Source organism: Mobula hypostoma, chromosome 20 (assembly GCF_963921235.1).
Source record: "Mobula hypostoma chromosome 20, sMobHyp1.1, whole genome shotgun sequence".
Lineage (NCBI taxonomy): Eukaryota > Metazoa > Chordata > Chondrichthyes > Myliobatiformes > Myliobatidae > Mobula > Mobula hypostoma.
This window is the reverse complement of record NC_086116.1, coordinates 12,477,994-12,496,038: the sequence shown is the minus strand read 5'-3', so window position 1 is coordinate 12,496,038 and position 18,045 is coordinate 12,477,994. Positions and strand designations below refer to the sequence as shown.

Sequence of the window (18,045 nt, the reverse complement as noted above, 5' to 3'; positions counted from 1 at the left end):
CTATTTTATTTAATTAGAGCAGACCAACTGCAGATAAGTTAATGAATGGATTTTTGGTAATTGTAGGCTACTTAATTGGTATGTTTTTTATAAATTGTCATATTTACAGAGATACAGAGCAAAGGCCACACCAAGCCTTGTGTCCAGGAACGATGCTTTCTGTGTGCATCAATTAAAAACTGGTAAGGCTTGATAAGGACATGCAAAATTTTTTTAGCCTCTTGAGGAAGTTGAAGTATTGGTCAATTTTCTTGGCCATGACGTTTATGTGGTTGAACCAGGGCAGGATATTTGTGATGTTCACTCCAAGGACCATGAAGCACTCACCCTCAAAACCATGTTTGTTGACAGGAGCATGTGCAGTGCCCCATCCTGAAGTCAATGACTAGCTCTTTTGTTTTGCTGACATTAAGGGAATGGTTGTTGTCATCTCACTAAGTTCTATATCTCTTTCCTGTAGTCCATGACACAGTTATTTGAGATGAAGTCTAATATAAGGCACTTGGATTTTGGAGCAATAATTAATCAGTTTTTCCACAAGGCATTAAATTATTTTTTGAAGTAGAACTTTATTTTTCCAAAATAATTTCAACAGACCTTTGAACTTTGCATTCCATTATATGGAATAGGAAAGGAAAGGTACATCACATTTGGAGTTTCTCTGGTTAGTGAACGATTTCCCGCCACGCCTCTCTGGCGTAGTGGGGGACCGCGTACGAGACAAGTTACAGCAGTGGTTTGCCATTCAGACCCACTAATTTGGCTAAAATATAATCTGTAATTATACATAGATATTTGCACTGCCTTTTCCAAATTGATGTATTTCTGTGCCAAGATCACGTAACGTACGTATGGTATAGCATTGCTTCTGGCCATGTATTAGGAAATGAACAATCTCAGATTCTCATATTGAGAATTTTACACTTGAATGTTTACTTTAATAAATAATCTTGTTAATATTGCACATGGAAACCTGGGGATGAAAATGTATTTTATTCACTGCCAGTATTGTTTTGAGAGCTTTTTGATCTTGTACTTGATCATAGATAATGTTGTATGCATGAATTTAATTGTGTGCAATAAATGTTAGACTTGGTTGTGTTTTTTTTCCAGGACACCATTGTGGCCCACAGTCACCCACACTGGACTCAGTGGTAACAGCGAAACACCAGTGGTTCAATTGAAATGCATCATCCACAATCAGCACTGTTCTACAGCAGTCTACTGATTGCTGCTTCCAATTATGCAATTCTGAACAAAATTGTGATAATCCATTTTTTGCTATGTTAAAAATAATCAGTTGTTTTGTTGTTGTATCCAACAATGACAGGACACCTTTGCAGGAGAGTTTTTAAAGTGGAAAAGTTGTTCCATACTTCAAACTTTGAAGTCTAAGTCTAGTGGTGTGAGTGGTTGTCACAAACTGGGGTTTTGAAAATCATTAACGCATTGAAATTCTAATGACGTAATCTGTATTGCGTGATATTTTGTGGGCACACTCCATAACTGTCATTAAATCGCCTTTGTTTGCCTGATTTCAATCACTAAATGGATACGATAGTGAGCAATACACTCATCATGGATGCTTAGAGTGTATTAATGTGAGCACTGGGAGATTTAGGAAAGTATTCTTTCTTGGGCATTGTTCGTGTCAAATATTGTTGCCTTGCAAACAGAAGTTCACACCACACAGGCTTGAGTCATATCAGCACTATTCTCTTGAGATTGAGCTTGAAATGGAGATGTCAATTGGGTTTATTTTGGGTTATCTTAATCTTGTGGACCTTTGTTGTCTCATTATGAAATTACATTGGCTGTTTCCCAGACTACTAAATTGTGTTTTTCAGGTAATAGCGAGGAGGAAAGAGGATTCTGGAAAAGTGAAAGTGCTGCTTCACTGGACACCAGAAGACATGTAAGTTATCGAACTACCATATTTTTGATTGAAAACTTGTGTATTCGTATGTATATTTATACTAGTTTAATTAAGACTTCTGTGGAGGGGAGTCATATTACTGTAAACACCTTAAGACAAAAGAAAGTGATCCTTTGTTAGGGTACAGCTATAACTAAGCTTTAAGGCATAGGGGGTAGAAAGGACAGGGGATCTACACTCATGAGTTAGTAATGCAAATAAACATTACACCCATAGGAATGGTCGCTGATAGTTATGTTTCCTTTGTGGTAATGGGGTCAAGAATAACATACAAGAATCAGCAAATATTTAGGGGGGACATGTACAAACCATACATGGTGGTTTATTTTGGTACCAATTATAAAAGTCAAAAGAACAACGAGGTCTTGTTCTTTTGCAAGGAAATGGATAGTAAAAACCCCATTTCCAGAAAAGTTGGGATAATTTCCAAAATGCAATAAAAACAAAAATCTGTGATATGTTAATTCACGTGAACCTTTATTTAACTGACAGAAGTACAAAGAAAAGATTTTCAATAGTTTTACTGACCAACTTAATTATATTTTGTAAATATACACAAATTTAGAATTTGATGGCTGCAACACACTCAACAAAAGTTGGGACAGTGTTAAAATAAGATTGAAAAGTGCACAGAATATTCAAGTAACACCAGTTTGGAAGACTCCACATTAAGCAGGCTAATTGGAAGCAGGTGAGGTATCATGACTGGGTATAAAAGTAGCGTCCATCAAAGGCTCAGTCATTGTAAGCAAGGATGGGTCATGGCTCACCCCTTTGTGCCAAAATTCGTGAGAGAATTGTTAGTCAGTTCAAAAGGAACATTTCTCAACACAAGATTGCAGAGAATTTAGGTCTTTCAACATCTACAGTACATAATATTGTGAAAAGATTCAGAGAATTCAGAGACATCTCAGTAAAGGGCAAGGTCGGAAACCACTGTTGAATGCGCGTGATCTTCGAGCCCTCAGGCGGCACTGCCTAAGAAACGGTCATGCTACTGTGACAATTATAGCCACCTGGGCTCAGGAGTACTTCGGAAAACCATTGTCACTCAACACAGTCCGTCGCTGCATCCAGAAATGCAACTTGAAACTATTACGCAAGGGGGAAGCCATACATCAACTCTATGCAGAAACGCCGGTGACTTCTCTGGGCCCGAGCTCATCTCAGATGGACCGAAAGACTGTGGAACCGTGTGCTGTGGTCAGATGAGTCCACATTTCAGCTAGTTTTCGGAAAAAACGGACGTCGAGTTCTCTGTGCCAAAGGTGAAAACGACCATCCAGATTGTTATCAGCGAAAGGTGCAAAAGCCAGCATCTGTGATAGTATGGGGGTGCATCAGTGCCCACGGCATGGGTGAGTTACATGTATATGAAGGTACCATTGACTCTGAGGCGTATATTAGGATTTTAGAGCGACATATGTTGCCATCAAGGTGACGTCTCTTCCCGGGACGTCCATGCTTATTTCAGCAGGACATTGCTAGACCACATTCTGCACGGGCTACAACAGCGTGGCTTTGTAGACACAGAGTGCATGTGCTTGACTGGCCTGCTGCCAGTCCAGATCTATCTCCTATTGAAAATATATGGTGCATCACGAAGAGGAGAATCAGACAACGGAGACCACAGACTGTTGAGTAGCTGAAGTCTTATATCAAGCAAGAATGGACAAAATTTCCAATTGCAAATCTACTACAATTAGTATCCTCAGTTCCAAAATGATTAAAAATGTTATTAAAAGGAAAGGTGATGTAACACAATGGTAAACATGACTCTGTCCCAACTTTTGTTGAGTGTGTTGCAGCCATCAAATTCTAAATTTGTGTATGTTTACAAAATACAATTAAGTTGGTCAGTAAAACGATTGAAAATCTTTTCTTTGTACTTTTGTCAGTTAAATAAAGGTTCACGTGAATTAACATATCACAGATTTTTGTTTTTATTGCATTTTGAAAAATATCCCAACTTTTCTGGAAATGGGGTTTGTATTTAAAAAATAGAACCTCAAGTGTAGTCATGCTACTCGGCCTTGGACCACAACAGCAATGCCTACTTCAGGCTGTTCTTTATTGATTACAGCTTGGCATTCGACACAATCGTCTCCTCAGTACTAATCAACAAGCCTCAAAACCTGGGTCTCTGTATCTCTGCAGCGAGAACTTTGATTTCCTCATCGGGAGATGGCAGTCAGTGTTGATTAGAAATAAAATCTCCTCATTGACATTTGACAAAGGTACATCTCATGGATGAATGCTCAGCCCATTGCTCTACTCTCTTTAAACTCATGAATGTTGGCTAGGCACAGTTCAAATGCCATTGATAAATTTGCCAATGAGACCAATGTTGTTGGCAGAATCTTGGGTGGTGATGAGGAGGCATACAGGAGGCGAGATAGATCAACTGGTTGAGTGGTGTCGTAACAACAACCTTGCACTATCAGCAAGGCGAAGGAATTGATTGTGATCTTCAAGAAGGAAAAGTCGGGAGAAAATATGCCAGTCCTTATTGACGAGCTAGTAGTGGAAAAAGTGAGCAACTTCAAGTTCCCAGGTGTCAGCATCTCGGGTGAACTATCTTGAGCCCAACAATATCCAATCACAAAGAAGGCAAACTAGCAGCTGCACTTCATTAGGAGTTTGAGGAGACATGGTATGTCACCAAAGACCAACAAATTCCTACAGATGTACCATGGAAAGTATTCTGACTGGTTTCATAACACCTGGTATGGACGCTCCAATGTACAGGATCGAAAGAGGCTACAGAGGGTTGTACGCTCAGCCAGCTCAGTCCACCATTGAGAACATCTTCAAAAAGCAGTGCCGCAAGAAGATGACATCCATTCTTGAGGACCCTCACTATCAACTATCAGGGCATGCCCTCTTGTTGCTACCATTAAGAAGGAGCAACAGGAACCTGAAGATGCACACTCAATATTTTAGGAACAGCTTCTTCCTCTGCACTATCAGATTTTTGAACAGTCCATGAACACTGCCTCACTAGCCCTTATTCCACTTTTGTCCTATTTATATATTACTTCCTATTTTAATTCACACTAATTTTTCATGTCTTGCCCTGTACTGCTGCCATAAAACCACAGATTTCACAACCAATGTCAGTGATTTATAAACCAGATTGTGATTCTGAGATTATTCCTGGTACTAGGGGTTGGTGCAGATAAGAATACATCAAGAAGAAATTTTTTTTGATGATGGGACCCATTCTGAGTGAAGCAAGGCCTTGTTTGGGATCCTTTGTTGTAAGGAGATCCTCTTTCAAGGGGATATTATACTGTATGCTATCTATATCTCAGCAGTTAAATAGGAACCTGGCATTAATTTCACATGAAAGGTAAAGTAAACAAATCTATAAAGCAGCAAAAAGGTATTTGGGACAGAGGAAAGGAAACAAAATAGGAGTTGGGCTCTTTAGTTTGTTTTAATCAAATGCAGGTGGTGAAGAAGGCTTTGGTATGCTTGCCTTCACAGGTTTTGGCATTAATATAGAAGATGGGGCATTCTGTTGTAACTTTACAACACATCAGTTAGACATCACATGGAGTGTTATGTGCATTTCTGATCACCAACTGTAGAAAGAATGTGTTTGTGTTGGTGGGGTATGTACAGAGGAGATTCACCATCATTCAGATTGGATGGTTTTGATTCTGGGAAGCAGTTGGGTCAGCTAGTGTGAAGGAGGCTGAGGGGGGGTTACAAGGTCAAGGTATGTAAAATTGCAAGAGGTATTGAATCTTTTTACTGTGGTAGGGGTATGAAAACATGAAGGTACTGATTTAAGGTGGGAGGAAAGAGTTCTGCAGGTGATTTGATTTTTTAAAAAAAATTTGTTGATAATCTGGATCCTTCTGATGGAGGATTTGCTGGAATTAGATAGTCACAAGTTTTAAGAGACATTTAGACAAGTACTTAAATTAGCAAGGGATACAGACCTATTATGGGCAAGTGGGATTAGTGTAGGTGGCAAAAAGGTGGAAATGGTGAGAGATTAAAGGACCTGTTTTTACTGTAAAGTGTTATACACAGATGTTTCTGGCTGATAGTATCTCAGGTTTTTCCGAGTATAGCCATAATGATTAATAAAACTTACAGTTGTGAAGGATAAAACACTAGAATAATCAACATTTTACGCCATTTATATTGAAGCCATGAACAATGGGGCAGTCAAGAAAGCCTGTAGGTAAATTTCTGAGGAGAGAAAATAATAGGTTTGAGAGGCTAGTGCAGAATTTACAGGAGCCTTAGCAGAGGTATTTAAAACGTCCTTAGCCACAAATGTTGTGCTAGAGGATTGGAGGATAGCTGATGTTGTTCCATTGTTTAAGAGACTCTTGGGAATAAGCCAGGAAATTATAGACCAGTGAGCCGATGTCAGTGGTGGTTAAGTTATTGAAAGGTATTCTAAGGGACCAGGTATAACCATTTGGATAGACAATGACTGATTAGGGATAGTCAGTATAGCTTTTTTTTTGTAGTAGATTGTGTCTAACCAATCTTAGAGTTTTACAAGGAAGTTAGCAGGAAAGTTGATACAGGAATAGCAGTAAATGTTGTCTACATGGACTTTAGCAAGGCCTTTGACATGGTCCTGCATGGGGAAGTTGCTCGAGAAGGCTAAGTCGCTGGGCATTCAGGATGGGGTAGTAAATCGAATTAGATAATTAGCTTTGTGGGTGAAGCCAGAGAGCGGTAATAAATTGTTGTACCTCTGACTGGAGGCCTGTGACAATTGATGTGCCATAGGGATCAGTGCTGGGTCCGCTGTTTGTTATCTATATCATTGATCTGGATGATGTGGTAAACTGGATCAGCATATTTGTGGATGGTATCAAGATTGGGGATGTAGTGGACAGTGAAGAAGACTATTAAAGCTTCAAACAACAGGAATTCTGCAGATGCTGGAAATTCAAGCAACACACATAAAAGTTGCTGGTGAACGCAGCAGGCCAGGCAGCATCTCCAGGTCAGGACGAAGGGTCTCAGCCTGAAACGTCGACTGCACCTCTTCCTAGAGATGCTGCCTGGCCTACTGCGTTCACCAGCAACTTTTATGTGTGTTACTATTAAAGCTTGCAGTGCGATCTGGGCCAGCTGGAAAAAATAGGCTGAAAAATAGCAGTTAGAATTTAATGCTGAAAAGTATGAGGTATTGCACTTTGGGAGGACAAATCATGAATTGCATGGTGAGTGGTAGGATACTGAGGAGTGTGGTAGAACAGAGGGATATGAGCATATAGATCCATAATTCCTTGAAAATGGTGTCACAGCTAGATAGGGTTGTAAAGAGAGCTTTTGGCACATTGATCTTCATAAATCAAAATATTGAATAGAGGATTTGTGTTGAAGTTGTTTAAGACGTTGGTGAGGCCAAATTCGGAGTATTCTGAGCAGTTCTGGTCACCTACCTACAGGAAAAGTATCAATAAGATTGAAAGAGTGCAGAGAAAATCTGCAAGGATGTTGCTAGAACTTGACCTGAGTTATAGGGAAAGGTTGAATAGGTTAGACGTTTATTCCCTAGAGCATAGGAGAATGAGGGGAGATTTGTTACAGGTATGCAAAATTACAAAGCATATAGATGGAGTAAAGGCAAGCAAGCTTTTTCCACTGAGGTTTGGGTAAGACTAGATCTGGAGGCCATGGGTGAAAGGTGAAATGTTTAGGGGAAACATGGGGGGGGGGTGGATCTACACTCAGGGTGGTGAGTGTGGAATAAACTGCCTTGGAAGTGGTGGATGCGGGTTGCATTTCAACATTTAAGAAAAATTTGGATGGATACGTGGATGGGAAGGTTATGGAGGGCTATAGTCTGGATGCAGGTCAATGGGACTAGCAGCACAACAGTTTAGCACACAGACCGAATAGGGTTTCTGTGCTGTAGTGTTCTATGACTAGGTAGTAACAATGTTAGTGATCCTAAAATTAGCTAAGCAGTTTAAAAAAAAACGTATAGACAGAATAAATAACTCAAAGTGCACTAAAACTGTTTCATTTGGCAAGTTGCAAGCTCAGTGAGAAGGGACTGCATTGGTGCATATGAACCTGGGCAAGTGGAGAGTGACAGTAGGGGTTAACTTGATGGGCTTGTATGCAATAAAAGAGCAGATTAAGAGATAGAGTGTCCTTTAAAAGTAAATCCATCACAAGGCCTCAACATGTCAGCTAGAAAGGAAATGGAGACAACTCTGAATAGTGTTTTTCAAACTTCTGATAGGAAAACTGTAATCAAATTCCATGTTGCTGTGTTTTCACCTGAGACTTCTATGCAGAAGGCATGATTTTCAGTTGTAGGTAGTGAAAATGCAGGCAATTTGACATGGAGGAACGAAGTCATTGACTAAAGGAGGATATCAGTTAACAGGTTAAAAGTTGAGTTAGATTTATTAAAGTATCCAAAACTGAGTGTCTTGGAGTGAACAGAATAGTTGTTTCTTTGGACGGAAATTGTTTTAAGGCAAGTTAAAATACTTTCATGCAAAAGATTGCTGAGAATGGATCTAATTGCCTGGTGGTGGAGGCAGAATCCCTCATCACTTTAAACAGATGACTGAGTCATAATGCTAAAACTATAGGCTGAGAAGTGGATCAAAATCAGGTTTATTATCACTGTCGTGAAGTTTGTATTGCTGCAACACCGTAGTGTAAGATATAAAATTTGTTGTAGCGTGGATGAAATCACTGGAGAGACAGAGTCACTGGTAGATACAAAGCAGCTTCTTTATTCGACACAACAAGCAGGCATCATACGGATGGAGTTGCTTTCCGCAGAAAGATCTGCTAGCTCAATGTGGGCTCGATATTTATATTGCGAAACACAAAGGCAATCGCTACTTAAAACGTTGTAGACAATGCTTCCTATTGAAGCTACAGACAAAATATCACACCATCCTTCTGATGCCAACATGTCTGGGTTGGTATCCATAGCCTTTAGGAATGCAAGTGTAGTCTACGATATATTTATTTGGCATTTTGCGTGCTAACATAGACAATTAATATTTATAATATGTAGATAATACTGTCTTTGAAACTGCAGCATCAAGTCAAACTACGGCGCCAGAATCAACTGGTAATCGCACCTTTTTAGGAAGCGCATTTTTATGGACTCAATCCACACTACTTTGTCAAATAGAAGTCTGATGGCCAAAGTCATTTAAATGTAAACAAATCATCTACCTAAAATATTCACTCTAACAAAATTATTACAAGTTACAAAAGTAAATACATAGTACAAAAATAGAATGATCTAAGGCAGGGCTTGCCAACCTTTGTATGCCATGGAGCAAGGTAAAGAACTCCTGAAAAAGAGTTCAATTTTTGTCGGCAGTGTACGCATTGGGTTGGTTGGCTGTTTCCTCTAGTTCTGCATGAAATTGCTGGCACTTAAGAATATTAAGTCAGTTTTTCTTTTATTTACTGAAGCAACTGCAGTATCTTGTGATTGGAAGTTTCCTTTAGACAGGTGCTATCTAGGTATTACTCACAGAATGCTGGACGAACTCAGCAGGGCAGGCAGCATCTATGGGGGAAAGAAGTATAGTTGGCTTTTTGGGCCGAGACCCTTCGGCAGACCCTTTGTACTTTTTTCTATAGTTGCTGCCTGTCCCACTGACTTCCTCCAGCATTTTGTGTGTGTGTTGCTTGGATTTCCAGCATCTGCATATTTTCTCTTGTTTGGTATCTGGGTATGTTTGTATTAAAATTACTGTTCCTGATCTGTTTGTCAACACATTGAGTCATAAATATTACAATTTGTCTCTGAGCTGAGTTTTCATCTGTCATTGAAATTTCCTACTTACACAACTGTACTTTTCTCCTCTTCCTACATACCACTTGATTTTCAGGCCAAGTTATTGATATTAGGAATGGATTACAAGTTGGTCTCTAATCATTTGCCACCCTTAAACTTAAGCATAACAAAAGCTTGCTTTCTGTTCTAACCACATCTTTTGTCAAGGAATATTTTAAGTTGAAATGTAAGTCGCAGTTGCAACAAGTATTCTTTATTCAGTTAAACATTCTAATTGTAGAAGATTTTATTCAAACTCCACACAACACAGGAATATAATGGTACTATGTAGAAGGCTATTATAAAAGACGAATTTAAAATTCACTTTTCAGAATTTACCTTTCTCAGTTTCAGCATTTTGGTTGCTTCTGTGCTGCAGTTGTTGGAAAATACAGAGTAAAATAGTTTATTATTTCTAGCTAGTTTATCCTAACATAAGAGTCACAAGATATCCACATAGTTCCTTGTCTGCTTTTCATATGCTGCTGCTCATATGTTAACTGTCATTGAAAAGTGACCTTTCATATTATTTGATTCATTTCAAGATGAGGCAACATTGCCATTTGTCCTCAATCCAACTTCATCTATGTTTTACTAGTTTGCACTGAGATTCTACAGCTAAAATGTTATGAGCTGGTGATGGTGGGAACTCTATAACCCTGTTCCTTGGAGATCACCTTCCTGCTTACTAATACCTCTGAGCTTTGAATATGAAATTACGATTAAAGTATTGATATTTGCCCTGCTGTAAATCTGTGCACTGATTTGCTGTGATGGTAGCTTTCTGAAAACGCTCAAGATGGGTAGCATCTATGGAGAGGCAAAAGTTTCAAGTCATTGACTTTTCATCAAAACTATAAAGTTTTGCAGATAAGCTTTGAAATGCAGCAAAAGTGGCAAAGGGAGAACAGGATGAAAGAGAAGAACAATGCAGGATAGAATGGCGGGAAGATTAATGTAACAAAAGGATGGCGCAAGACGAAAGGTTGAACAAGTATAGAAACAAAGGCATAGTGGAAGCAGTGTAAATGGTGATAAAAGGCTTCTCTGAAACTGAACTCAACATAAGTGGAAGGTTGCAATGTGTCGGTTGAAAGATGAGGTGCTGTTCAACGAGCTTGCATTGTACAGGATCTGCGGGAAGCTGAGGCAAGAGGTCAGCTTGCAAGAGGGACAGAGAATTAGTCATTTCAATTCTCTGTTCACTCCCATTCTGTCCTTGGGAACCCCCCCATTTTGCTCAAATAAAGTTTGGCATAAGCTCAAGAAACAGCATATTATCTTATTTTCAGCACATTACAACCTTACAGATTGTCGTTGAGTTCAATTTCAGATTATTCTTCCCATTTACCTCTTCTCCAGACTGATGCTTGTTTCTATACATTGCTATTTTCTTTCGTTTTGTGCTATTTTCCTTGTCATTTAATCTCTCCCTTGAGCTATCCTATCACTAATCTTCTCTATTACCCCTTGCCCCTTTCTCTGCATCTCAAATCATGTACATCTGTTTCTCCAGTTTTGGTGAAGGGTCATTGACCTGAAAATTTAACTCTGTTTCTCTCTCCACAGATGCGTTTGACCTGTTGAGTATTTCTGTCATCAGCAGTATTTTGCTTTCGTATTCTTTTTTTCTGAAAGATGCTAACAAACATATTTGGAACATAGAAGATGAAACACTGAATTCTAGGCTCCAGAAGGTAATTAAGTGGATCAACACCACTTTTCTCATCAGTTGCATCGCAGATATTCTCCCAGAGTTTTTCCTTCTGATTTCTTTGTTTGAATAATTGCTAACACTGCCTTTAGTTTGATACTGCTCTAACACTTTAATAAAAGAGCATATTGTTCTGGTTCCCTTAAGGAATTTTCTGGATAAGAGGTTACTTTTTTTATGCTTCCTTGTGATGATTTGAAAACCACCCATTTTCCTGATGTTCTGCCAGTCCATTGAAAGAAATTAAAACAACATCTTGGCAGCATGCATGTATTAAGTGATTGGTTGTGGAAGTAATAATATAACAACTGATAGCAGGAATGAATTTGGTAAATGTGCAAGAGACATTGCTGAATATTGTCATGCATTTGAAGATGATTTTTATATTTCAATGATTTCAAATGACAGCTTTGGGAAGGGAAATTCACATTTTTTGACAGAAATGCAGAAATATGTTTGGAAAGTAAAGGGATTTGATACTGCATGTGTTTGAGACTTTTATATGAAGTATTATTGCACATTGTACTGTTGTTCTGCATTTTGAAAAGATTAATAAGGTCATACATGACTTGGAAAAAGTCTGAATGGAGAGAAAACATAAACTTCAGGAATTCCAAATACCAAATTGGTAGAAGCAGTGATGCAAGTTAATAAAGCCAAGAAGTATGTATTTTTTTAATGTTTGAATTCCTTTCCATTGGTCTAGAACTGGGGGGAAAAAGCCAATTTATTAAACTGTGGGTAGATTGCATTTACGATACGATACTGCAGTCCGATTCTTTGTATAAAAGACAGAATGCAAAGAAATTCAGTTATATCAGAGCATAGGTCAGACTAAATGTGAATTGTTAACTGGCACGGAGCTTTTGGAAAGTCAAGAAGCGGTCAGTCAGAAACACCCTCCGGGCTCCCCTCCCCTCTTCTCTTTCTCCCCAGGCTTCCTGTCCCATGATCCTCTCCCTTCTCCAGCCTGGTATCCCTTTTGCCAATCAACTTTCTAGCTCTTAGGTCCACCACTCCCCTCCTGTCTTCTATCATTTTGGATCTCCCCCTCCCCCTCCCACTTTCAAATCTCTTACTATCTCTTCTTTCAGTTAGTCCTGACGAAGAGTCCCGGCCCGAAATGTCGACTGTACCTCTTCCTATAGATGCTGCCTGACCTGCTGTGTTCACCAGTGTTTTTTGTGTGTGTTGCTTGAATTTCCACCATCTGCAGATGTCCTCGAGTCAGAAACACTGCAGGTCAGGTAGCATCTGTGGGAAAAATCTTCAACCCAAAATGTTCAACTTGCATGCTTCCATTGTTTGCTGTTTTCATTTGTGATTTCTAGCATCTGCAGTTCTTTGATCTTATTTGAAAGACTGAGAAGTGAGATGGTACCATGCTAGGAGTAATGTAGAATTTTTACTTTTGCAGTAAAAAGCAACAGTATACCAGAAATTTTATGCACTAATAAATTCAGTAAGTGGTTCAGAATATACTTTCCCTTTGAGTTTCAGCAAAAGTTGTTAAGGTTACTGGCTAAGGTGTATTTATGGAAGAGTGAGATATTGCATCAGAGAGTGGGGACAACTATTATGATTTGTTTGATCCAGTACTTACTTGACACACCAGCACAAGCCTACTGTTTGGATGGGCCATTTCTCTGTAATAAATAGTTAAATTTAGTTGTTTTTTCCAGAAACAACAACAGTTCTCTCACTGTTAGTATAGAAAGCCAGTGCATGTACAGGAGTGTAAAAAGTGTACAGTTGGAAAATCCAGAGTAGTTCTTGTGGTGGCATAAACTTTGATCTAGATACTTAGTGAAATTGCTTAGTGAAGACCAAGAATGGAAAATTGTGAGAAAATCAATCCCACCATCCTTATTTGCTTTCTCCTTGTAGGGTGTGACAGGTCTCGGACATGAGGACACAATGATAGAATAGAATAGATCTTTTTTGTTGTTGCTCAAGACAATGAGATTGCAGTGCTGCTCCAGTCTGTGTAAAACAGATATTTGCAATGCATGCAGTATGGCTTAATTAAAAAAAAATTATGCAGTAGTCCATAACACACCAAGCCCATTGGCAAGCAGGGATATAGCATTATTCAGCTGCATAACAGCCCCTGGGAAGAAGCAGTTTCTCAGTCTCACTGTCTTGATGTTTCTGCATCTCTTACCAGATGGCAGAAGATTAAACAGACAGTGTCTGAGATGGGATGGGTCTTTAATGATGTCACAAGCGTACCATAGGCATTGGGAGCTGTGGATTGTCTCCAGGTCCAATCATTGAGTCCTAATGATGTGCTGAGTTGTACTAATCACCCACTGGAGAGCTTTGTGATTTGTATTGCTGCAGCTAGAATACCACAAGGTCATTCCATATGCCGGTATGCTCTTTATCGCATATCAATAAATGTTGGCCAGCAATTTCTGGGGTAGATTAGCTCTCCTTAAGTGCATCGAGTAATATAGTCACTATTGTGCCTTCTGTACTATCGAGGTGTGTTGACGGACTGAGAGGTCCTCGGTGAAGTTCATCCCTCAAACCTTGAGACTGGAGACGCTTCTTCATTTATTAATAGTGGAGCTTACCTTCCTGAAGTCAATTATCATTTCTTTTGTTGTCTTGATGTAGAGTGACGGTTGTGGTTCCTATATCAATCGGACCATTTTTTAGCGCCTCCTCTCAATATGCAGATTCATTATTGTTTGTGATTAGGCCAGTTACAGTTGTATCACCTGCAAGTTTGATAAGTCATAGGTGAAGAGTAGAGAAGTGAGCTCAGTACACACCCCTGCAGGGCACTGTGTTCAGGGTTAGAGGAGTTGATAGTACCATCTACGCACAATTAGTGAGGAGGTCCAAGTTCCAATTATAGGTTGAAGATTGTGGAGCTTGAGAGTCAGCTTGTTAAAGGCTGAGCTCTAATCAATGAAAAGCATCCTGATGTAGGTGTCTTGGTGCTCCAGGTGTTCCAAGACAGTATGAAGGGTGGTAGAAATGGCTTCAGTTTAAATATTTGTCTTGTAGGCAAACTGGTGCGGGTCCAAGGTAGCCGGAATTACATCCCTGATGTGGGACATGACCAATCTTTCCAAGCACTTGGCAACTATGGGGGAGTGAGTGCCATCGGTCTGCAGTCATTAAGGCATGTTTCAGCTGACATTTTAGGGACTGGTATGATGGTTGTTGCTTTGACTCATGCCAGAACCATAGGCTGGGGCAGCAAGAAGTTCCAAATACCTGTCAATTTCCGCCAGCTGGTCAGCACAGTCCTTGTGGAACCATCTGGGTACACCATCTGGTCCCACTACTCTGAGTATGTTGACATTATGGAGTATACGCCTCACTTCATGTATGTTTAATGTCAGCGCTTTTCTTCTGTCCGATGTTAAGACCCTCATCACTGGTTCCTTATTGTCCATATGAAAGCGAATAAAGAAGTTTAGCTTTTCTGCTAGTTTGGCATCACTATACGCAGGAGAGTTTTCCTTTGTAATCTGAGATGGATCTGATGCCTTCTCAAACACATCGGGGATCGGTGGCGTTATAGAAGTCTCAATCTGTACTTTATGTCCAGGATTTGATCTGACCTCACTGTACACTTTGGCATCACTAGATCTGTAAGCAGCATCACAAGCTTCGAGCAGGTTTGTGTCTGTTTGATCCTCCATGACTTCTGGTTCAGGAATTCTCGGATGTTTTTGGTGGTGATGATATTCTATGCAGAATTTGATGTAGTGCCTAACTGTGGTTGTGTGTTCCTCTAAAAATCGATGCCTGAGTCCTATGTAGCTGATGTGCTAACAGACTCCCATCAGTGCTCTAAAAACAATCTTTAAGACTGGTGGTGGTTTCCTCAGGCTGCACTATCATTGGTTTCTCCTTCCTTACTTAGGATCAGATGTAAAGACAATCCCAGGTGAGGGCATGGGGAGGCCCGATAGGCACCGGTGTGTATTGGACCTTGTAGGATGGAATTTGGGAAATACTGTTTTAAGGTTGACCTGATTAATAAAGGCGCCATCTGGATGAGCAGCCATTTGTTTAACACTAGCATTATGCAGTTGATGCTAACTTGGTGCTGGCCCGCTGAGGTATGCAAACTGCTGTAACATAAGCAACAGTGGTTCTCTTGGTAGATGAAAGGGTCTGCACTTTTATCATTTGGTATTCCAGGTTGGGTCAGCAGTAACTTTCGATAAAGATGCATTCCATTTTCCATTCATGCAAAGATGACAAGGAAAGGATGGAAGGAAATGCCTGTCCATGAGCATCACTGGTTTCCTGGAGCAATAGGCTAGCTAGTTAATGTTACAAATTTACCAGTGATCTTGTATTAATTACTTTTGAAGGGTGCGCATTTGGAGAACTGCTTAACGCGTTCCGAACCATAGCCTGAACATCTCCACTTTTTGTATCTTGAACAGTTTCCTGCTCTTCACTGGACTGTCTAGAAGCACAGTACTGCAGTTGCTCAAACTGCATTATAATGTGGTGTAAGAACAAGGCTCGTCATCCCCCCCCCCCCACATGCCAAAGAAACCGATTTTTATTATTTTATTTATTTATTTAGAGGTACAGCGTTGAATCGCCCCTTCTGTCCCTTCAAGCTGCAGTGCTCAGCACCCCCCCTCCCCTTCCCGATATAACCCTAGCCTAATCATGGGACAAGTTGCAATAACCAATTTAACCTACTAACAGGTACAGCTTCCAACTTGGGAGGAAACCTGACCATCCAGAGAAAATCTACGCATACCAAGGGGAAAACATACAAACTCCTTACAGATGACACTGGAATTGAACTTCAAACTCTGCCCTGAGCTGTAATAGCATTGCGTTAGCCACTATGCTCCATGGTGCTCACAGTGCTGTGGTCCGCTTTTCCACTCTTCATCTCTGCCAGTACCACTCTTATGGCATCTTGCTCTACAAATGCATGTAATGAAACATCTTTTATTTTGTCCAGGAACCCAACCACTTTCAGGTGAAAGGACAGTTTAGGTGTTGTTGTAGAAGAAGAAGAAGAAGAAGAAGAAGAAGCCTACTGCGAATAATGCTTAATATGTTCTATTTCACATTGAGGAAACCACGTGCAGATGCAGGATTATTTTACAGATCATCTCCATTCAGTTTGGAAGGATGATCAGCTTCCAGTTGTCTGTGGTTTTAGATGTCCACCACCCTCAACTCAGACCCCTCACTTTGGTTGTGTATGCTCTTCCAGTGAAAATCAATATACGCAAGTTCAATGAAAATTACTTAACTACTTTCATTTGTGCCGCCACATGAACACCTGTGTTGCAGGAAGGACTACAGAGACATCAAGTGGCAGAATAAGGATACTGCCCATATGCCAGATCTACAAGTTATAGTACACTGTAGTTGAAGCTACTGATCTGGGTGTGTGAATTATTGTATTTTCTGGGGGGTGGGGAGTGTTTTCCTTAACTTTTTTAAAAAATAAATTGTAGCTGCTTTTCATCCCTGTTCTTACCACCGATCACAATCCATTTCCCACTTTATCCATCATTGATTTATTGAGAACTGAATCAGTGACTGGATGTTAATCTTTCTTTTGTCCTCTGCCAGAAGTGGGCAAACTTCTTTTAAGTACACTGTACATGCTACTTTTAAGTTGAAATCTTATCATTAGTGTTTGTGATGCTGAAACAAATTCATAACAGTGAAGGATCAAAATAGTTTAATCACTGTTTTCTGTAAAGGCCCAAGTTTAAATACTTTGAGCTGAATCTCCTTCTCAAGTCATTAAATCTGTGCTTTTAAGTTTGGATGCAGTAAACCAAGCTATTATTAAAATCTACCCCAATTTCCAATCAAGTGGTTAATATTTAAAACATCATTTAAAAACCAGAGTTCCATACAGTCACCAGAATATAACGCACAGTTTACTTTCAGTTACAAAATCAGATTTTTAAAACTTTGTATTGCTTTCACAACAAGCACTACAACTTTAAACCTTGTTTTAATCTTGTCTCTGAAATGCCTTTGCTAAATTAATTTTTCCCAGTCAATAAATGTGAGGGGAATGTTTAAACTCTATTTATTCTCCAGAATTCATGGTTAGCCCTCACAAGTATGGTGATGTCCATTTCTATCTTGAAACCACTTCCTTTGACTCTGAGTAGCTGGTCTGTGGAAATTACCAGAAAGGTAATAATTAGAGTCAAGAAGCCCTTTCAGCCCATCTATATTGGTGCTGGGGGAACTCAACAGGTCCGAAAACATCCGTGGGCACCAAAGGGTGGTTAACATTTCTAGTCAATACCATGCACATCAGGACCCTATTTTGTGGTTGTGAACAGTTCCCACAAGGCTGACTTTAAACATTAAAGTTTTGCTTAACACTAACCTTGAATGATTTCGAAACACTGCTGAATAGCTGCAAACATTATGGTTAAATTTGATGGAAAGATGGAAGCCCTCAAAACAAATAATATAATAGGGGTCTTAGGCTGAGGTAATTCGCCAGCAGAACTGATGTCTGATAATGCAACTGAGGTATATTACTATGCATTTAGGCAAAGCTAATGTGTTGTGTAGTAATATGTTTTGTAGCAATTTGTTTTGTAGTAATTGTTT

The 18,045-nt window shown here is 39.6% G+C and overlaps 1 protein-coding gene across 6 annotated transcripts in view; it reads left to right on the top strand.

Annotated features, from left to right (window-relative positions):
* Positions 1–18,045, top strand: part of aebp2 (AE binding protein 2) — an 81,512-nt gene that overhangs the window by 50,419 nt on the left and 13,048 nt on the right. For 4 of the 6 annotated variants that reach the window (XM_063072401.1, XM_063072400.1, XM_063072402.1 and 1 more), the window contains exon 6: positions 1,848–1,915. In XM_063072401.1, coding sequence (XP_062928471.1) covers positions 1,848–1,915 — 68 coding nt within the window. Of the gene's footprint in view, positions 1–1,847; positions 1,916–11,309; positions 11,438–16,411; positions 18,030–18,045 lie in introns of those variants that run through there. The other 2 variants (XR_010021085.1, XR_010021084.1) reach the window with 2 other exon arrangements.